General features: G+C 48.7%; 1 protein-coding gene across 6 annotated transcripts in view; it reads left to right on the forward strand.

Moving 5' to 3' along the window:
* The window catches only part of MTA3 (metastasis associated 1 family member 3), a 120,461-nt gene extending 99,308 nt beyond the window's left edge, over positions 1–21,153 (forward strand). For 3 of the 6 annotated variants that reach the window (XM_084793285.1, XM_084793286.1, XM_084793290.1), the window contains exons 16-18: positions 3,426–3,572; positions 16,049–16,240; positions 17,760–21,153. In XM_084793285.1, the coding sequence (XP_084649411.1) occupies positions 3,426–3,572; positions 16,049–16,206 (305 nt within the window). In that variant the 3' untranslated portion in view covers positions 16,207–16,240; positions 17,760–21,153. Of the gene's footprint in view, positions 1–3,425; positions 3,573–12,592; positions 12,849–16,048; positions 16,241–17,759 lie in introns of those variants that run through there. The other 3 variants (XM_084793288.1, XM_084793287.1, XM_084793289.1) reach the window with 3 other exon arrangements.
* Positions 21,154–22,920: the final 1,767 nt, after the last annotated feature.

Below are 22,920 nucleotides of genomic sequence, written 5' to 3' on the forward strand. Positions count from 1 at the left end.
CCTTTTACGGGTTGTAGGCATCTCTCCATTACAAAAACTGCATCCTTGCGCTGCGTTCAAGTCCTTCAAATGGGCGAAGTTGGGGACCTTTATAGTTTTATTCTGGCTTAGAAACCTTTTATTAGCAATGCACAGAGTTAAGTATATATGTTTACTTCTTTTAAAAGTTTGTTGAATTAAAATGTGTATTAATCAGTAATAGGCACAGGCTGAGAAAAAAGAAAGTCACATATGGTGGCTCCTGCCTATAATCCCAGCACCTGGGAGGCTGGGGCAGGAGGAATGCTGAAAATCCAAGAGCAGCTTAGCCACCTAGCATGACCCTGTGTGAAAACAAGAACAAAGACAAGCAAACTAACGGGGTGGGCCATTTTTAAATTATTCAATAATGCAGGATGAACATCTTTAACACTTTAAGTTTTATTCAGATCCTTATACTATCTCTAATTTACCTTTCCCTTTGACTAGAGGGTTGTTCTAAAAAACTGAATTAAATTGATTTTCAGCTTACATTAAGAAAAAAAAAGTGTCAGCCGGGTGTAGTGGTGCACGCCTTTAATCCCAGCACTCGGGAGGCAGAGGCAGGCGGATCGCTGTGAGTTCGAGACCAGCTTGGTCTACAAAGTGAGTCCAGGATGGCCAAGGCTACACAGAGAGACCCTGTCTCGAAAAACCAAAAAAAAAAAAAAAAAAAAAAATTATTACGTCATAGTGACTCATGCCCATACTGTCAGCACTCAGAGGGGACAGGAAGAGTCATGAGCTCAAGGCCACCGAGGCCACACAGCAAGACCTGTCTTAAAAACCAAAAGCAGCCAAGAGCAGTGGCAGACGCCCGCATCTTGGCATTCTCTAAGTAGAGGCAGGAGGATTAAGACGTCAAGGTCAGCCATGGCTACATAGTTGAGTTGAAGACCCATTTGGGCTACACTAGGTCTTGCTTCAAAACAAAACCCAAAAGTAAACTCCCTTCAAAAAAAAAAAAACAAAAACAAAAAACAAAAAAAAACGAACAAACAACCCCCACCCCTGTAACAGTGAAGTGTATAGCTCTGGGGTAGAACACCTGCCTGGAATACAGGGTCCTGGGTTTGAGTGCCAAGTGCCTCTGAAACATGAACGCTGTAGCTCTGATGCGCAGCTGCTTTGAAAGGGTTTCTATTATTTTCTAATATCTGCCACGTGACTCAGAAATCCACAGACAAATGGTTCCATTTACACGATGATATACAATTCCTAAGAATAGTGTTAAGAATTACTAAGCAATAACGTTCTCCCAAAGTTTTTAAGATAAATTGAGTGGAAAATAATGAGTTCCCTGTTTGAAGTAAAAAGATCGTGTGTTTTGTGATTCCAATATTTCTTTTTCGTTTTCTCAGTAAAGGTGAAATACTCTTGAGTTGCACTGAACCTTATTTTGCTGCCAGGAAGACTTATGTGTTTGAAGTATTCAGACTTTGGGCATCTAATCTTTGAAAAATCAAAGTGTAGCCTTGAACTTGACTTGCTATCTGACTCAGCGGCGCGCAGCTCCGTCTTTGATGTTCCCTTGATACCTTAGTTCTTGTTTTAGTTCTCAAAGGCAAAAGGGCTTGAAGTCTCAGCTATATAGTGAATTCCAGGCCCGCTTGGCCTACACAGGACCCTGCATAAATAAAACAAAATAACCATAGAATACATGGCTACTCCCAGCACTTGGGAGGATCGGAGCTTCAAGGTCAGCCTCAGTTACATGAGATCCTGTCTCAAAAAAAAAGCTAAAGAAGAAAAGAAGGCTTGCTTTCACATCCTGCCACATCTCACATGGTTATCGGTATGCCCTCAGTAAGGATACTGCCTTGAAGACTGCTGGCCGTAGTCTATTCCAGGAACTCCTGGAAGCCCCTTCCCACCTGGCAAGGAAGGAGCTTAGCACTGCAGAGTAGGCCACTGTCGCCCATCCCTACCAGATAAGTCCCAGCTGTTCTGTCCTTAACATGAGCTGAGCCCCATCTCCGTGAGTGTTCTATTCCAGACACTGTGGAATATAGTTTCGGAAGACCAAATACAAAAAACCTTGCCTTCAAAACTTTCTTGTCAAGTGGGGAAAGCACACAGTTAAAGCAATCAAACAAAATGTTAGATGTGGTAAATTGCAGGTCTTAATGTGCCCTGGGGGCACGTGGAAGAAGGACCTTATGTATAGTTGAGGGCTTTGAGGAATTGAACCCAGGCCGCTTGCATGACAGGCAAGTGCTGTACCACAGCCCTGGGCGAGGTTATCTCCAGTGAGTGCTAGGCCTGCCTTCTTGGCAAGGGCGGCAGTTGATCTTAGCCTTGAAAGTTTTATAGGTTTTGAATGGGTGAAAAACACGGAAGTGTAATTTCCACACCTCACAAGGTTGAGAGAACCAGAGAGACAAAGGCTCAGTACATCTAAGGACTGAAAGGGTTAAGGCCCATTCGTTGTCTCACTCAGGTATGGTGGTTATAACGGAAAGTGAGGCTACCACGTTGGACGATGCTGGCAAGCCATACCTAAATTTTAATAAGGGAAAGATTTTGATTAGACCAGGTTGTAGAGTGACTGAAACAGTGTGGGTGGCTTTTTCTCAATTTCAGGAAACCTGGCTAGCTTGGTCTTCACATCAGGCAGGTGAGAAGACAGCCTGGTTTGAGCATAGTTGTCATGCTAGGTGACAACTCTGAGGGTCGGCGAATGGAAGAGGCTTTGGAGCGAAGGTGCTCATACTAACTACCGCCAAGGGCTTTATCCTGCTTACCAGGATATTGCAATCTCTGCCTAAGAGCAAGTGGTGCCGGGCTGTTATGTGACGCACAGTAAAGACTCATGTACCGTATACACAGTACAGTTTTGTGACATGGTCTTGGTCAAAGTGTGCCATCCACGGTTTGCCTCCGGTTTCAAATTTCATCCGTTACGGAAATGTTCTGCCTAAGAGTATTCAGCACGGGCCCCAGACCTACTGACTGCACAGCCAGAGGAGGAGGCTGGTTTTTTCCCAGCGCTCTCCCACCAGATGTGCTGCGCGCTCCTTGTGGACAGAAGACAGAGGTGGGCTTTTCTGCGGCTGCCTCTGCAGATGATCTTTAGATTTCTAATGTGCTCAGGAGCCAGGTGCTTTATTCCCTTAGCAAATCTCAGGTTGCAAGTGACCTTCTGGAGTGGCTTCTGTGTGTTTGCCTTCACAACCTGAGGCTCAGCGCTTCAGCCAGCAGCGGGGAGCCAGGTTCTTTGATGAGCAGAGCCATGGTAACAACACTTGAAAGCTACCTCATTTATGCAAGGCCATGGCTGGCTCATAAGGAACCGACTCTCAGCTCATTAAGAAAGAAGATGTGTGCCTATTAGCTGGTGTTAAGAGTCCACACAGATTTCCAATACCATGTTCTGAACTGATAAACCCTTTCCCCTCTCCTGGCAGAGATCCATCCTGCAAAGAAACCTAATGTAATTCGATCTCCACCAAGCCTGCACACCCCAACCACCAAGAGGATGCTCGCGGCTCCGAATCACACATCTCTGAGCATTCTGGGAAAACGGAACTACAGTCATCACAATGGCCTAGATGGTATGTAACCTTGGAAACCCTGCTCTGTCCGGCCAGGACCACTCTGTCATTGCCTGCTTGTGGGTGTCCTTGGCTGAAGTGCTGCCTCATGCCTGTAACCCCAGCATTCCAGAGGTGGAGGCAGGAGGACCAGGATTAGAGGTCAATTCTGACTACCAAAAGAGTTTGAAAGCCGGGCGTGGTGGCGCACGCCTATAATCCCAGCACTTGGGAGGCAGAGGCAGGTGGATCGATGTGAGTTCGAGGCCAGCCTGGTCTACAAAGCGGGTCCAGGACAGCCAAGCCTACACAGAGAAACCCTGTCTCAAAAAAAAAAAAAAAAAAAGAGTTTGAAACTATCCCAGGCTCCATGAGCTCCTATACAAAAGAACAAACAAACAAACAAAAAACCCAAAATAGATTCCACACCGTAAGTGGTGTGACTGTGTGAACTGGTAAGGGGAAGGTAGGAAAGGCTGCCGTGGGCCAGTGACACTGCTGAGCACAGTCTCTCCACTGCTTGGGGGATTCCTCTTGCACACATTTGTCAAGAGCATAGTTTGCAGGGGCCTCTCTGTAGCCCCTGCTCCTGCTGAGGGGTCATCTTGCTCTTGTGCAGGCTTGCTGCTCAGTTTAAGCGTCCTTGCCTAGGAAGGGGTATTTTTGCCGCATGTCAAGCCATCAGTGTTCTCCAGGGCTGCTGCTGTGGTTAGCTTTGGACTTGGCATTTGTCTCTGACTACTTTCCCCTTATCAGTTGTTTTTTTTTAATTGCCTGAGAGTGCTACAGATCATGAAAGGAATTGCCTGGGTGATATCCTAAATACAGAAATAATTTGTTTGAAATGGCAAACCAGAGAGATGTCGCCTCTTACCCGTGGCATTTCTCTCAGGCTCGGCCATGTAATGACTCTTCAGGTGAGATTGAATTATCTCAGCATTTGGGCCCCAAACACCTCGACAATAAATCATCCCGGGCAGCGTGTATTGTTCATTTCAGTCATCCTGGAGTTCAAAGCTGTCGTTATGCTTTAAGTGTTGGCATTTATTTATGAATAAAACTCTCCAGGCTTTTCATTGCCTTATGAACTCACGTTCTTCAGTGACAGTAAATTACTTATAACAAGGCCCTAGAGCAAGGACAAGGAAAAGGCCTTCTAATAACAACTTCCCACGGCTCACTTCCTTTTCTGTGGTGTTTGATGGCCATAATCGCGCCCAAATGGGTAAAATACTGACAGTGAAGAGTATAGTCTGCCTTTGTAAGGTATCAGCGTGGTAGAAATGCGGCTTCCAAGGATTTGGCCTCATAGCAGGATTACACAAACACTGTCCTAGTAGGAAAACATCGGCTCCTGGCCTCCCATACACCTGATACAGAGGCAGAAGACCAAGGAAAGAGTATGTCAAAATGTAGAAATGGGGTTTCATAGCCCATTTGTCTGGCTCACAGCTGAGGGCCTTTGGGTTCAGAATTAGATAGAATATTGACTCTTTTTTGCCTAATCATGTCCTTTGCTTTTCTGGAATATACAGCCCTGCTGCAGACACAAAGTAGGTTATGATTTCTCCTCCTCCTTTTTGGGGTGGGCTGGTCTTAAAGTATTATGTAGTTGAAGACAATCTCGGGTCCCTGCTCCTCTGCCTCTCCCTCCCAGGAGCTGGGACTACAGGTATGTGCCCTGATGCCCACTTGATGTGGTGCTGGGGGATCGACCCAGGAGTCCATCCCTGCTAACTCCATGTCTTAGTTATTTTCCGCACTGCTATGTCAGAACTACATAACAAGAAACAACGTAAGGGGTTGGAGAGATGGCTCAGTCGCTGTGGGGCCTGCCACACACATATAGGAGAACCTGCCTTGGATCCCAGCACCCACCTAAAAGCCAGGCATTGCGTCCCGTGTCTGTAGCTCTAGCAGAGGGATGATGTGTGTGTGTGTGTATGTGTGTGTGTGTGTGTGTGTGTGTGTGTGTGTGTGTGTGTAGACCCCCAAAGCTAAATAACCAGTCAATATAGCTAAACCAATGAGTTTCAGGTTCAGCGAGAGACCCTGTCTCAAAATAAGCCAAGGTGGAGAACAATAGGGAAGACTTCCACACACCTACTTGAATGTATACACCCACCACACCCACACATACACACCCACAAAAACATGTGCACACACCAACATGAATGCATATACCCACCACACCTACACACCCACAGAAACGTGTACTCACACTTGAACATATACACCCACCACACCCACACATACACACCCGCAAAAACATGTGCACATACCCACTTGAACATACACACCCACCACACCCATAAAAACATGTGCACACACCCACCACACCCACACATACACACCCACAAAAACATGTGCACACACCCACAAAAACTTTTTTTTTTAGAAGGGACTTAAGGGAGGGAGATTTTGTTTTAGTTCACAGCTCTAGGGAATATAGTCTATCCTGGGAAGGCATAGTGCCCGGTGAGTGGCAACTGGCACACCGCATCAGCAGTCAGGAAACAGTCAACGGAAGATGGAGCCAGGTGATAAAACGCTGAGGCCCACCCCCAGTGACCGACTTCCTCCACCTCCTAAAGCTTCCACAGCCCCCCAGATAGGGCCACTGTGTGGGAACCAGGTGTCAAAACACATAACTTGGGGACATTTCACATTCACACTACAGCACCAGGTAAGCTCTGTACCAATGAGCTACAACCCAGCCCTTCACCTATCTTTACAGTGATGGATGTTGGACTAGCCGCTTTAGAAAGGCTTGCTTCACCCCCTCACTATGGCTGCTCTGGAGCCAGGTCCAGACATGCAGCGCTCTCTGCTTTGGTCATCTTCTCAGCACTTGGTGCTCAGTGTCGTGGGTCCCTGTCGCCTTGGAGATCCCCCTGTGGTATTCCCTCTCTAGAACAGCTCGTCCTATTCCTCTCTGAGTGAATGCTGTGGCAAGGTCACTGCCTCTGAGCTCTCAAGAGGACATGTGGGCACAGCACACAATTCATTCCTGATGTTGTGCCTGATGCTTGGGCTTCAGTTTCCGAAGATGCCCAGTTATTGGGAGCATTTTTTCCTTCTTCAGAACTCGTTGATCTGCTGTCACAGCTTGGAAAGGAGGCTGGTGACAACATGCCTTGCAGTGTGCGAACCCAACCTGGTCTACATCTTACTTAGTTCACACAACAAAAAGACCTTGGGGGCAGGGCTTGTCAGGGCACACGATTGTGTCCGCGTGCTTAACCCAGAGCCTGGTTCTTAGGTGCACAGTATAAATTATACAAAGTGCTGAGGAAAATGGGCCCAGAGGGGTGGATTGTAACTTCCCAGATTACCAGATATGCCTTACACACATGGCTCCAGGCCAGGCACAACTAGTTTCACAATCAGTTTCTAGTAACTGCTATAGCAAGCAGAGTGTGTGCAAGTGCACACACAGCCCTAGCACTCGGGAGGAAGAAGTGGAGGGAGTCTTAGGCTTTATAGATGCCTAGTTTACGTAGCCAGACTCTATCTTAAAGCAGGAGGGGCTGACGAGACGGCTCAGGATTTAAAACCATATTCTTGCAGGAGACACAGCACCCTTGCCAGGTGGCTCACACCACTCTTTAACTCCCGCTTCCTCTTCCGCCTTCCTCAGTCACCGCATTCGTGTGTGCACAGCCCCTCGCACACATAATTAAAAATAAGATGAGACGTTTTTAAATGTTTCTTTATATTTTTGGTTGTGAGCCCAGCTTTTAATGGCTCAGTTATCTCTCCAGCCCTAAAATGCTTAAAAAAAAAAAAAGCAATATAAGTGCTATTTAGAAATATAGAAACTATATAAACTTTTAACAGATAACTTATTATAAGAAGTCAATAGGACAACAGTTGGAGAGCAGAACAGATCGACTGACGTGGTGGGATTCAGGAAACGGGCACCAATGTTCTGTGTTAAGAGGGCACAAGAAAGTGGAACACCAGGCAGTGGTGGCGCACACCTTTAATCCCAGCACTCTGGAGGCAGAGGCAGGCCAATCTCTGCATTCCAGGCCAGCCTGGCTACAGAGCAAGTTCCAGAACAGCCAAGGCTACACTGAGAGGTTAGAACTAGAACTTCCTGGGTCTGACTGCCTGGAACAGGAAGGAGCCTTGTGGCTCTCTAGCACCCCCTTCTGGAAGAAGAGGGAGCTGGTGGCAAAAATTTGTTTTTTTGTTTTTGTTTTTGTTTTTTATATAAAGAGACTTAGTGGCAAGAGTGAAGAAGCCATCAAATGGATGGGTGTGGAGCCTAGAGGCCAGACTGCTACAGAAACAGATTCCCTCTGGGCCCTTTATTCTCTCAGGACGTAGGTCCTGCCTAACCTCAGTGCAGGACAGTGCTGGCCAGTGCGGTAAGCTTCCATGGTGCAGTTAGTCGTATGAAATCCTGTAGTAGTTACAGACTCACGGGAGAGCCTTACCCTGTGTTCTCTCACTCATCTCCCATCCTTGCCTTTCAGCTTTTTTTTTCTTTTAGGCACAAAAGAGTTGTTTAGCTTATGATTCCTTGGGGTTCATCCACGTCCCTTGGTTCTGTGTTTCTGGGCCTGTGGTGAGGTCAGAACATCACAGCAACATTGTTCACCTCGGTGGCAGACAGCGAGCAAGGGTGCACTTGCAGTTGCTGATGGTGGGAACTGGAGATATTTGCAAGAAGAAAGGATTTTTCCAAACACTTGAAAAAATATTTTTTTTTTTTTTGGTTTTGTTTTGTTTTTCAAGACAGGGTTTTTCTGTGTAGCCCTGGCTGTCCTGGACTCACTTGTAGACCAGGCTGGCCTCGAACTCACAGAGATCCATCTGCCTCTGCCTCCTGAGTGCTGGGATTAGAGCATGCGCCACCATGCCTGGCCTAATTTTTCTTTCTTTTGAGACAAGATTTCACAAATCCCGGGCTTCTCTCAACCTCCGTATGTAACAAAGAATCACCTAGAACTTGTGGTCATCCTGCCTAGAGCTCCTGAGTGCAGGATTCAGGCAAGTGCCAGCATGCCTAGTGTATACAGCACCCCAGGGCTAGGTGCAGGTTGGGGAGCACTCTACCCGGCTGAGCCACATTCTAGATCAGCTCACCTCCAAAATAAACAGACAGTTTCATACCGCCTCCCTGAAAGCCACTGCCTTTTACCTGGCCCTGGTGTATAGGCTAGGGGCAGAGAGCAAGCATATGACCTAAGCCAGTCATGAGACCCTGGACCACACACAGACTGTACCCACCCGATGGAACTAACTCTGGTGGTAAAGATGGACTCATGTACCAGAAGCCTCAGAGCAAAGAGCAGGAAAGGCAGAGCCGATTAAACCTGCAGGTACCTTGTCAGTGTCGTCCAGCGCTATGCCCTGTGCTGCACCCCATTGGCCGGCATACATGGAAGTGCTCTGATGTCCTTTGTGTTGCTGGCCCATTCACCTAATGCCAGCTAATGAGAGGGAGCCCTTTGAGGGATGCTCTCTGTGTCTCAGAGCCTGAGAGGGCAGAAGCGGGATAGATGCATCTGTGCCATGGGCAGGGGAGACAGGAAGTCGAGCGTCTGCAGGAGCTGCACTTCATCTCGGACTTCTCTGATTGCTCCAGAGAGGCCTTGGGTGACTCCCTTGGCTCCTTTGCACCTGTTTTCTCTTCTTTAGATCTGTAAAGTGGAGATCACATTTGCTTTACAGAGCTGTTCTCACGATTCAATTTTTTAAAAAAAACTTTATGTGGTTGCATCATCCCAACAGTTTATGATGTAAGTGTTAAACTTGCATTTTAGTAGTGGGGAAAACCAACAGCCCAGAGTGGCTAAGTGACTCGCCCAGTCACATTGCTAGTAGGTAGCTGCGGTGGGATTTGAACTTCCAACCTTGGGTTGTCCTCCAGATGAATAAGGACCCTGGGGTATATTGACTGAGGTATGTACATGAGAGATGTTGGTGCCTCCTGGATGCCCAGGAGCACACAGTGGGTATTCAGGTATTGTTTTGTTCATTTGTCTCTCAGACTCTGAACTAACAGAAGCCTGTCATCTCTGCTCTCTGTCTCCCCAAATCTTCTCCGTCCATATCTTGCCCCCTGTAACATTCCTTTTCCAGTTTTCAGAAGGAAAGGGGAAAAAAAGGAAAGAGAAAATGCAGAGAGCCACTTGAAGGTGAAAGGTGTTTAAATTAAACCATGCACTCTCCCTGCTGCCTCTGACGCATAGTAGGTGTTCAGTAACTCAATCCAGGCCAGGGCTGAGGCGCAGAGGAAGAAGTGCTCGCCCTGCCCGCACAGGGACCTGCTTCATTTCCAGGCCCCCTCTTTGTAAAGGAGGTGGGGTGGGGTGGAAAGGTGCTACAAAGAGCTGCTCAGAGTGATGCACACCGATGCAGAGGCAGACTGATCTCTGAGTTCAAGGCCAGCCTCATCTACAGAGTGAGTTCTGGGACAGCCAGAGCTACACAGAAAAACCGTCTCTGAAAACCAAGCTACACGCTCAGCTATCTTTACTTCTTATCTGAAAATGTGGCTTTCCTAGTGTGACTCCGGGACCACACACAGTGCTTTTACTCACAAGCCCAGCTATTGCGGAAGCTAAGGCGCATAGCTGTGGTTTTCCTGTGAATATTTGCACATCAAGAAGTGTGACATCTTTACAGAGAAATTGACTTTGATTAATTAATTCTAAGGATCAGTAAAGACAGGAATTGGATTTCTAGAGAGGGCTTGTATAATTAGAAACCTACAGCAGAGGGATGGAGCATCAAGATCTTCAGACAGCAGAGTATTTTTCACAGTGAAGACCAAATCTGAAAAATAAAATATCCAGAAGGAAAAGAGCAGATGGGCTGAATAAACCTCCGCTGACCTCCCCAGTAGACAGTTGCCTCCTGCCTGGGTCAGCTTCTGGGTCTTGGTTGGCCCGCTGACCTTTCATTACACTGCTATCACTGTGTGCTGCGGCTCTGCCATTATCACATGGGGACGTGCAAGAAAAACCCTGCTTTGAACTGATATCGATCACAGGCACACAGCTGGAGGTGCCCTAAATCTAAGGTGGCATGGCTCCTGTCTCAGGGGTCTTGAATAAGACGGGGGTGTGTCAGTAAAACCAAAGGAATAAGCCCCGAAGAAAAGTAGGACGGAGCCAGGGCAGCTGGTCTGGATGAGTGATGAACAGTAAGGGCTCCCTTCTTAGTCCTCTCTCTCCTGGCTCCCCCCCCCCCCTGCTACCCCCTCCCCCACCATGCTGGGGCGCTGTAGATTGTTCTCTTCTGATTTGAGGGACGGCAACTCTCTAGCTCTCCCACGGAGAGAGCTTCCACTGCCGATGGCCCTCCAAGGGCAGTATTATGATCTGGGTTGCAGAGTGTCCTTTCTATGAGTTGTTTCTGGAATCAGTGATTCAACAAGTCCCGCTGTTGACACCCCAGGTCTGGGAAACGGGTGGTGGTGAAAGCCACTGTACTAGTGTTGGAGTTCTGGGGCCACATCTGCTGTCTTCATAAATGCCAGTAAAAAATAGACTGCCAGGGACAGTGGATGGCACGCCCAGACATGCTTGCGCCCTGGCTGCCTTCTGTCAGCAATCTCATGTCATTTCCAAAGACCACAGTTTTCCTTGTGAATGTTCTAAAACACTATTTAAGGGAGAAAGTAAAATTTCTTTACATTCACCTCTGATCTTTTAGTCTCACGTGTAGTATCATCACTGGGCTAAATATATATTCCTAAACTCTGAATGTAAAATCATTACTTTGGGCTAGAGATATAGCTCAGTCGGTAGAGAGCCTACAGACCTTGGAGTTAATCCCTACCACCGCACAGTCTGATTGTGGCGGCACACATCTGTAGTCCCAGCACTGGAGGGAATAGAGGCAGAAGAATCAGGAGTTCATCTGTGACTATATTGCAGTTTAGAGGCCAGACTGGGCTGCTAGACCTGGGAATGCGGCACAGTGGCTGAGTCCTTACCTGGCGTGTGCATTATCAAAGATGGCGCACAAATGTCCCAGGAGCCCTTGCGATATCAGCACTGGGACATTTTTGGGTTTTTGTTGTTTTGAGAGGAGGGTGGGTTTCTCTGTAGCTCTGGCTGACCTAGAATTCAATATGTAGACCAGGTTGGCCTCAGACTCAGAGATCCACCTGCATTTGCCTCCCAAGCTTATTTATTTTTATGTTTTGTGTGTAGGAATGTTTTGCTTGCATGTATATATGTGCACCATGTATGTACCTGGTGCCCAGGGAGGCCAGAAAAGGGTGACAGATTCCCTTGGGACTGGAGTTGGAGATGGTTGAGTCACTGTGTAGGTGCAGGGACCTGAACCGGGGTCCTTTACAAGAGCAGTATTTACTAGCTCTTTCTCGGCCTCCCAGTATTGAATCTAATGACACGGTAAGTAAAGGCCAACCCCTGACGCTGCCGTATAAAGGCTCTTCCTCGGAGACATCCCAGGCTCCAGCGAGGAAAGGGGGAGGATGGTCTGCCTTTGGCACCTCATTAAGATAGTGCAAGGGGGAAGGTTTATGTGGCTCACCGTTCCAGGCTGCAGTCCACCATGCTGAGGAGGGCGGAAGCAACCGGTCACACCAGATCTAGAATCCGGAAGAAGACAGGCAATGCATACACCTGCTCAGTCCCCTTTCTCCAACTGTACAGTCTAGGACTCTGGCCAGGGAGTGGTGCCACCAACAGTGGGTGGGTCTTCTCAACTCAGTTAGCACAGCCATGACACTGGCTGACGTGTGCATGCCCTGGGTCTTCCTCGTCAGGACACTGCCTCAGCTTAGCTTTCCAATCTGATTTGTCTGCTCTCCCGTTAGTTAGTATGTCAGTTTTTGTTTGGTGTATTTTTAAATTCTGTCACTGCATGTGTGTGTGTTTATGCATATAAGATTCTTATGTCTGTTAATGTTTTTTTAATCACTATGAAGTGACTCTCTTTATCACTGTTAATACTCCTTATCTAGTGGTCTACTTTTTTTCTAATATCAGTTTCACCACATCACTTTCCTTTGTTTTTTCCATCTCTCTTTTTAAAAAAATTGTCTTTAGGGCCAGAACGATGGCTCAGCAGGTAAAGGCGCAGCCACCAAGCCTGTGACCTGAGTTTGATCCCTGGGACCCTCATGATGAAAGGAGAGAAGCGACTCCTGCAAGTGCCCTCTGACCTGCACACGTGCACTGTGGTACGCACATGCTACACACACACACACACACACACACACACACACACACACACACACTAACAAAATGTAATGGAAATTTTATAAAAATATAAAAAATATTTAAAAATAATAAAATGTAATGAAAATGGTCTTTAGGTGTTTGTTTTGTTTTTGCACTGTTAGACGTCAAACCCAGGACCTTGTGCACGCCAGACAAACGTTCTACCACCGAACTATTCCAACAGCCCATTTTCAGTTTGTTATTCTTTTCAGTTCTCAGGGTTGAATCCAAGTCCTTCTGTGTGCTGGGCAAGTGTTCTTTTTCTTTTTCCTCTTCTCTTTCTCTCCCTTTTTGGGACAGTCTCACTATGTGGCCTCAGACTCAGTTCTCCTGCTCAGTTTTCTGAACCCTGGCATCACAGGGCTGTGCTTTCTTTCTTTCTTTCTTTCTTTCTTTCTTTCTTTCTTTCTTTCTTTTTTTCCAGTTTTTCGAGACAGGCTTTCTCTGTGTAGCCTTAGCTGTCCTGGACTCACTTTGTAGACCAGACTGGCCTTGAACTCACAGAAATCCTCCTGTCTCTGCCTCCCAAGTGCTGGGATTAAAGGTGTGGTGTGCCACCACTGCCCGGCAGGGCTGTGCTTTCAACGAGCCTTTTCTTATTAAATCTTAAGTGAAATGACACAAACCACATCTCTAAAACCAGTGTACATTATTCCATCACAGATTTGAAAATCCCACAAAATGATATTCTATCCATTTAAAAATAAATAAATGATTTTAAAGGCAGGGTCTCTGTAACCCTAACTGGCCTGGAACTCACAGAGGACCACCTGTCTCCTCCTCCTGATGCTGGGATTAAAGGTGTGTGCACCATGCTTGGCCACCTAGTCCTTTTATGTTGCTTTCTTTCTTTTTCTTTCTTTTTTAAAGACAGGGTCTCACTGTGTAGCCCTGGCTGACCTGGACTTGCTATGTAGATCAGGCTGGCCTGAATTGACAGAGATCTGACTGTCTTTGCCTCTCGAGTGCTGGAATCAAGGGCATGTGCCACCACGCCTGGACCCTCCTTTTCAGGTTCTGAAACCCACCATGGGGCAGCCATGCCTGTAATCCCAGCGCTTGGAGTCTGAGACAAGAGGAGCGTGAGTTCAGGGCAAGCCTAGGCACATGTCAAGTTCAGAGCCAATGTGGGTTTTAGATATATAGTGAGACCCTGTCTTTGGAAGAAAACGCAACACGCCACATTGTCACCACCACAGCTCCTTTTCTTTTCTTTTCTTTTCTTTTCTTTTTCGAGACAGGGTCTTTCTGTGTTAGCCTTGGCTGTCCTGGACTCACTTTGTAGACCAGGCTGGCCTCGAACTCACAGCGATCCACCCGCCTCTGCCTCCTGAGTGCTGGGATTAAAGGCGTGCGCCACCACGCCCGGCCACAGCTCCTTTTCTATGTAGCTTCTTTGACGTATTTACGGCTGCTAGCCTGATCCCATGTCTGCTCCTTCTCACACTAAGTCTCACATTGATTTCCTGGGGACGTTTTTCTTTTGATTGTTGGTTCCATCTTCCTATCTCTCCTCTCTGACACTTAGAATACAAGCCCCTGTGAAGGACCAGCTCCAGAGACCCTGGCTTCCGTCGCCTCCGCCATGTCCTGAGTTTCGCTTTAGCAAGTAGTTAAATTGGGACATCACTTTGATCCATATCTTTTCCTTTTCCCATTTTTGTGTGGCAGGGGGAGGAGGTGCATGTCTGTGTGCGTGTTGTTTGCCTGGGGCGGGGGCTTACCAAGGCTGGTGCTGAGAATCATGGTCACTTTCTCGCCGCTCTGAGGCGGGGTCTTTCAGTCTGGCCCAGTGTGACTGGCCTTGCTAACCAGCTTGCTCTGGGGATCTTTATCCCCCACTTCCCCAGCTGGGATTGCAGGCAGGCCACCATGCTCACCGGACATTTTACGTGCCCTGACCACTGTGATTCTGTGGAAGCTTACTTTAAAGCAGTGGTTCTCAACCTGTGGGTTGCAACGCCTTTGGGGGTCACATGCCCCTTTCCCACAGGGGTCTCTTAAGACCATCAGAAAACAGAAATGTTTACATTATGATTCATAACAGCAGTAAAATTATAGTTGTGAAGTCACAATGAAAAAAAGTTTTAAGATTTGGGCGCTTGGGCGGGGCACGGGGTCAGTCACTACAACCTGAGGAACTGTATTAAGGAGTGACAGCCTTAGGAAAGTTAAGAACCACTGACTTAAAGATTTGAGGTCGTCAGATTTGCTTAGCCTCATGGGTTTTCAGTATAAAAATCATGTTGACCCAGCCCCTGTACATTGGGGAGAAATTAAACTCCAAATGATGCCTCCCCAGCCCGGGTGGCTACAGCCGTCCCTCACAGATCACTAGCCATCCCTGATGATTCCAGTGCTCTTGGGGAGTGTGGGGAACGTGCCGGCCAGAACATCTGAGGTCTCTTTGGTTGCCGCTGACTAGGTAGCCTTAGACTCACGCCTCTGATGACTTGTCAGAGTTAGACCACAGCTTTGTGCCTGAACGGGGGTCTCCGCAATGGCGGAAAGGGGCCCTCACTGAGTCTTGGCCCTATCTCCGCTACCTCCAAATAGAGAATTGATTGGCTGGAGAGTTAGTCCAGTTGTAAATCAGCCTAGCAATGCAGGAAGCAGAACTCCGCTCTTCCATGCCTCTCCACCTTGGTTTTCCTGGCTTAAAAAAAAAGAACGTCTTGCTGTTTAGGCTTTATGGAAACTTTTTTTCCCCTACTTCTCAGACAACATTGACAATGACTTGTTTTTTATGTTTGATCTCTAGCATTTATGTTAGAGATGGTCTCCTGGTGACCTTTACTTAAGGAAAGTGAGAACTTGCGTAGCACAGGTCAGGCCCTGGGCTCAGCCTGCAATACTGCAGGAAACAACAGCAACACACTGGGATGGTGAATGGTAGCTGGGTGGCTCCAAAGGCCGGGACCTTGATACTGCACCCCAGTGTCTCCTACCCCATTCCTGGTGTCAGTTTCTAAGCCCTTTGAGGATTCTTTGGACAAGCTGGCCTCTCAGCTTCCCTGCCAGCCTCAAGTCTAGCTTTCAGGCATGCGTGTGTGTGTGTGTGTGTGTGTGTGTGTGTGTGTGTGTGTTCATGCACTCATGCATACATACATGTCAGGCCACACATATAAAGGTCAAGGGCAGCTCCCTCCACCATTTGGGTCCTAGGGGTTCGAACTCAGGTCATCAGACTTGCACACAAGCGCCTTTTACCTCCTGAGCCATCTCACTGGCCCGCGTCTAGCTTTCTTACATGCATGGTCTCACTCACCATCTGCTTTCCAGCCTCCAAGATTCGGATGGTGAATTCTCTGATTTTCGGAAGGGGAGGACATGAACTCAGAAGCCTGCAACTAGAAACTGTAAAAGAGATTGCTTTTGTGGCATCGGTTGATCAGAGGGCAGAGTCTCCAAGTCCACGGGCTTCAAGTACTTCTGAGTAGTCAAACCAGTAGGGAACATTTTGCAGAAAACAAAGTAAGTGCTTACGATTCAGAGTTAGCGACGACAAAAGTGGCCAGTGTAGGTGAGCACATTTGCGCATGCGCAAAACGATAAATGGCTTGGGCTTATGAGGAGACCTGGGAATCAGACCTTTTCCTGGGGCCACGTGCTCCTGCCACTGTGGCGCATAGCTGGAGTCCTGAGGTTACCCACTGTTCTTGCTTCCACAAAGTGTGGAGCTGGGGAAGGTCTGGGCAGGAAGAGTGGAATGTTGTCAGTCTTGCCAGGGCTGATGTGAGCACTAAGTCTCTGCAGGGATACAGAGAGGCTGCCCGTCTCAGGGCCCGTGTGGGGAAGTGTGCCTAAACGCCAGATACAGAGCTACCAGCAGGGAAAGGTTGCTCTGAAACCCAAGCAGGTAAGTTTAGCAAACGTTCACCATGGTAGGGCAGAAGCATGGCCTTTGTATAGTTGATATATTATTTCTGTGAGGACAAGTGAATAACAGAGTCTGCACCTTCCCCGCTGGGGTTGGGGAGCAGACTTCTGAGAGATACTAGCAGGCACACTTATAACTCCGACCCTGAAGAAGGCGTTATACTCTTATTGGGCTGGATGGAGAATGGGAGGCTCAGTGGAGTGGGGAAATGTGATCTGAGTTTAAATCTTGGCTCTGTGGTGTCCTCACTGTGCAACGTTAAGTAAGTTCTCAATCTTTCTGATCTTCCAACGGTTCGGGCAGAGGTTAGATAAAGCAGTCATATGTAACACACAAGGGGCCAGTCAAGCAGCTGTTGTTGATTGGTTCCTGAACTAGATAGGAGCCTCTAATACTTGCGAAGATCCCCTTGTTGGATGTCAGGCTGTGCACGCACGGCTTCCCTGTTCTCAGACGTCTCACGAAGAGATGCTGTATCTCAGGGCATCCTCTGTTCCTCAGGATGGGTCGAGGCTGTAAAGGTGGTCCTGTTAGGGCTGCAGTGGATTCTGGGAGAGAATGCCTGAGCATTTTAGGCAGCCATGTCTGCTGTTCCATTGCTCGTTTCTATCACATGCCCAGATGTACAGAGCAGACAATCCAGGGGCATGGAGAGGTGGGATGGGAACAGCTCTGACCCCGTGACATGGGCAGGTAGTGCTCACTCTCCTACAGAGTGTAGTCATAGCCAGTGATTACGTCATAGCATCATGATGGTTACAATGGCTGCAGACATCGTGGGCTGCCCCTCCCAGCTGGGTGTGTCCCTTAGTCCTCCAAGTCAACAGGAAGTTCTGAGAGGTCTGTGTCTGAACACAGAACACTGGCCTGGCGTTCGAGCTCCTCGCCAGCAGTCATGCACCTGCATCCAATCCTGGCTTCAGTGCTTCGGTGTCACATGGACACTTTCTTGACATAGGTGAACTTTTCCTTGTGGCCCATCCCTAAACCACACCATGAGCCTTCCTTTCCCTGACGGTCACCATGTTGGTGGGAGGCTTCTGCCATCCACTCTCAGCGTGCAGCCACTGCCAGAAATCGTTTAGCCTTGACCTTGTTTCTTCCCTTTTCCAGAACTTACCTGCTGTGTGTCAGACTGAGCTGTTCCCTAGTCCATCCTGTACTTCAAGACCTGCTACTATCCCCGCTGGTGGTCACAGTCATGCCTGGCAAGAAGGAGGCCCCTTCAGTGGGAGAGCTCCGTGTACACCCCCTTTGAGGTCCAGAGGGGCAAGGAAGGAACTCTATACGAATGCACTGTCCGAATCTGTGACTCCACGTGTGACCCAGCGGCACCTAGCCTTATTCCCAGAGACCTTGCTGTCCCGGAATGGACCTCTCTGAGAGCTGAAGCAAGCAGGGAGCTACCAGCCTCCTCGCTTCCCAGCTCCCACTTCCCAGGAGCAGCTGGCTCAGCCATGGAGGCTGCCGAGACCCCAGAGCCCCACCGCCCTGCATGTGTCCGGCCTACTGTATCATGCTGTGAGATTATGTACAGGAGGGGACACGGCATCTTTCTGAGTGGACTCCCCATCAGAACGTGCCAGTGTTTCCACGGTTCATAGTATTTCCCTGCCCTTGCCGTTGTATCTCTTGGCTTCTCCTCAATAGGCTTCCTTCCTTTCCTTTCTGCATTCTGTACGGGTGTTTGTTCCCACCCTCAGTGGGGCCGGAGCACCTGAGGAGCAGAAGGTTCTTGACCTAGCCTGTGAGTGACTCTCAGCATCTGTTTAGTCACTGGAGAGCTCCCTAGAGGGCAGGTTGATTGTGCCAAGCGTGTGCATCACTGTGACAAGCTGTTGGCTTACTGCCCTCTTCCCTTATAGCTGAGGCAGCTGACAAAGACCTGTAGCTGGGCTGGAAGGCTCCTGTAGTGGGTCACAGATGCCCCACTTTATTTTAAGTAGACTCTGTTGGGCTTGTAGATATGAATCTATGTAGATGGCTTTGTGATCGCTCATGCCTCCAGCCCAGTGTTTCTGTGAGCGTATGTGCCGAGGCCCTTGGAGACCTGCCTATTTTACTGCCCTGAATACCAGCCCTCAGTGACATCCCAGATGGCTCCTCTGCCAGCCTCCACACTTAGCTGCAGTCACCAAAGTAGCTCCCTGAGCAGAGGGCATGGCCACCTCTCCATTAGCGGGGACAGGCTGTGAAGCACCGAGTCCCAGCTCTGTGACAGATGACTAGAGTCTGACCTTGCAACCGCCTTGGGGCCTGTGTCTCAAAGCAGCGGGTGGCTGATAGAGGTGCTCCAAACAGGTTGCTGCAAGACAATGTGGCCACAGCTGGAATTGAACGCCTGAGAAGTGTAAGTTGTCACGGAAACGATGACATCTGGAAGTCTGTGTTCCATGCAGCAGAGAGGAGGGGTGTGTGGCTGAGGTCAAAGGTCAAGGTTACAGCTGCCTTGTCCTCTCCCAGAGTTTTCAGGCCTCTACACAGCTATGGCAAGTTCCCACCCCTGCTGGGCCCGTGGCTTGGGGCCTTGCAGATGGGGCCTGGGTCACTGGTGCTCCATGGAACAGTTGCAGATGGCTGGCATTTCCCTATGTGCCCCCAGCAGCAAAGACCCAAGAGAAGAAGCAACTGGCCTTTGGGGTTATCATCTTACTTAGACTTTTACTGCTGTGAAGAGACACCAAGACCATGGCAACTTTTTATAAAGGAAAACACGTAATGGGGGCTGGCTTACAGTTTCAGAGGTTTGATCCGTCATCCTCATGGAGAGAATTGTGGCAGCACACAGGCAGGCATGGTGCTGGAGCAGGATCCGCAGGCAAGAGAAGGGGACTGTGTGCCACACTCAGCATGGCTTGAGCATAGGAGATCTCAAAGCCCACCCCCACAGGGGCACATTTCCTCCAACAAGGCCACACCTACTCCAACAAGGCCACACCCAACAATAGCGCCACTCCCCATGGGCTGATAATTCAAACACGTGAGTCTATGGGGGCCATTCCTATTCAGACCACACACACACACACACACACACACACACACACACACACACACACGGGGTGGGGGTGGGGCGAGAGAGGACAATTGTCTGTCCTTGGCCCTGCCCTGGCTTTGTGTGGCACATAGCCACAGGGAGAAGCACTTGCCTCCCTGTTCACTTGTCTCTTCTACCCTGTCACATCACGAGTGACAGCTCATCATGCTGACTATAGTCGCCCCATCCGCTGAGGCTTCGTTCTCTCTACCGGGTCCTAGAGATCTGGAGAAGAGCCTTGCCAGGGCAGGTAGAGGCACAGGAGGTCTGTCCTAGCCTGGGTCGCAGTTAGCATTGGGGAAAGCACAGCTCATTTTGAGCCTCATGTATCTAGAATGTTCTTTTCTCATCTTGTTTGTGAGAGCTGGCTCTTGCAGCCTCATCGTCCCCAACACGCAGCTTATGCAGTTTTGCTCCGCCTGATTACTGGGGAACCCAGAACACTGAAGGAATGCTCCAGGGTAAATAAGATAGGTTCCAAAGGACCAAGTCTCCTGTCCTTCCCTCTCTGAGCACTTGGTGCTGAGAGGGCTCTCATCAAAGCCTTTCTGGGCCCACAGTGTCCCCATCACTCAGTGAGCAAATGAGTAGATGAATTGAGGCTATGTTTATAGGCACATGGCAGTGGCAGGTCCTCTGGGAGGACGCAAGAAACTCTACAAGGCATCCGTTCTGTCCTCAGACATGGCCAACTGGGGATGCGCAAAGGAGGGGGGACCGACCGAAAGAGGTTGCCGGAAGCTCCCACAGTCCTGCCTTGTCTGCAGCCCAGTGTCTACCAGGAAGGCAAAACTTGGTTTTATTGATCAGTGCAGAAGCAAGAACAACAGAGGGCCTGGGAATCATGGGTCAGCTGTATAAGGTGAAGAGGCCATGTCACTGCAGGCCAGGGCCACTGGGAAGGAGCCAAAGCCATGAGGAGTCAGAGAGGGGAGAAAGAAGCTGCCTCCCAGTGGCTGGCTCCAGCCAGAAGCCAGCTACCTTGGGAGCCTGCAGGTTCAGCATGCAGCAGGGGAGGGCTGATGGGCAGGAGCCCTGTGGCAGGTGTACCCCTGTGTGCTGTGTCTTCAGAGCCTGGCAGTTTCTCTGCAGTGCTGGGACCTGGGGGAAGGAGGCAGAGGAGCAGCCTCCGTGGGTTTTATAAATTGTTTTCATTCTCCTGAGGAGGAATAAACAGCCTTCCTTCACAGTCGTCCCTGATTTCCTATGGAGGAATGTGCCCACTAAAGCACCCTGCCTTGTGCTCCCCTCCAGAAAGCCATGTCCTGGTTTCTGTGCGCGTCCCATGCCTGTTCCTCTCCTCTGAGTCTTTGGTTTCCCCACCCCCACCCAGCCATGAGCACTAACCAGAGCAGGCCTCAGTGCTTGGGAAAGCTCTCTCCCACGCCATGCCAGTGTGGCTTGTCTGTCTGTAGGAGAGGCTATCTATCCATCGGTTTGTATTGTGTTTCCAATAAATTTCTGAAAATCCTGCCTAGTGTCACAGTATCCTTTCCTGGGATAGTGTCTCAGCCATTAATGCTGTCTCCAGGCTTCAGTGTCTGGAGGGCTTCATCTAAAGGATGCCTCTGCCTGGTCTAGGAGAGGTCACAGGCCACCCCCAAACTCTCAGCAACCTTTCTCTAGGGCTAAATGTGCTTTTAGTGTCTCACCAGCCACAACCTGGGTAGGTGGTAGTTTCAGGAAGTTGTGGCCCTGAATAAGTGCCTTTGACTTTGTGCCACTTAGGCTTCGAGGTGGGAGCAACAGGCTGACCTCTCCCCACTAGGCACCCACAGAGCCACTCCTGCACTGCTGTGGCCAGCACTGAGTCCTGGGGGAACACATGTTGAGGTGTTTGGGAAAGAAGACCTGCTGTGCCCTGGCCCATGGCTGCCCTGCCGGGTGACTAAGACACTGCCTCAGCTGCTCTGCTGAGGTAATTATAGGGAAGAGTAAATAGAGGCTCCCATGAGAGAGATCCTTCCAGGCTAAGTGCCGGACCCTTGTTTGCTGTGCTGGGTGACAGATGATTGAAAAGCAAAACTAAAGGAGCCAGTGTGTTTGCTGGGTTTGTGTACACGGTGGTTAATTTTAAAATATGTATTATTTAATTTTTGTTCAGGAGTGTATATATATATGCATTGGGTTCACATGTGCCATGGAACATATGTGGAGGTCAAAGGGCAACTCCCTCAGTTCTCTCCTGCCACTACAGGTCCTGAGGATAGAATTTATCATCTCCGAGGCCCAGAACCGACAGACACGAGAAAGGGTTGCCTTATTAGATTGGCTTCCTTGTCAAGTAGGCAAGCACATTTCCTTATGCCATTCTGAATTTCCAAATGAAAACAATAACAAAATCATAATTCCATCTACAACGATGTAACTATCGCATACAACCACAAATCCTTGTCCCGCCCCCCTCCGCCCCCCAGAATAAGTGTCAAAGTCCCTTAAGGAATGCGTCCCCTTTAGCGTCCCACAACTTAGGCACAATGATATATATTTACAGCACTTACATGTGAATATCATCTCAAGATTACACTACACAAGGAAATGAAAGAAAACAAATATCTGCTTAATGAATATGCGTTCTTTGGAGATGGCTTAGGGGTTAAGAGCATTGGCTGCTCCTGCAAAGAACCACATTTGATTCCCAGCACACAAATGGCCACTGACAACCATCTCTAACTCCAGTTCCAGGGGATCTGGCGCCCTCTCCAGGTCTCTGTGGACAATGCCTACACATGTTGCATAGATGCACATGCAGGCAAGAGACCTATACACATAGAATAAAAATAAATCTATAATGCTTTTTAAAAGAGAAAAAGAAATATAACTTTCTCTCCCTTAGCTGCCATCAACTGCCAATAGCTCCTGAGCTAGGGATGGTGGCACCTCATAAGCCTTTACCCCATCCATGGCAGAATTTTGACTGGTTTGATCTTGTGCAGGTAACCACAAAACCACTGTGAGTTCATGAGGGCAATGGGCATGTCATGTCCAAGAGATAGCATTTCACAGCACTCCTCCCCAACCTCTGGTCCCTGCATACTTTTGGTACATTGGTATGTTCTATTTAGGACAAAGCACTCACAGTAAGTTTTCTTCAACACTTTGACTAGTTAGTTATGCATCTCTGTATTAACTCCTGCACACCCACCAGGAAGAAGAAGAAGAAGAAGAAGAAGAAGAAGAAGAAGAAGAAGAAGAAGAAGAAGAAGAAGAAGAAGAAGAAGAAGGAGAAGAGGAGGAGGA

The sequence above is a fragment of the Acomys minous genome (assembly GCF_964271855.1).
Source record: "Acomys minous genome assembly, chromosome: 8".
Lineage (NCBI taxonomy): Eukaryota > Metazoa > Chordata > Mammalia > Rodentia > Muridae > Acomys > Acomys minous.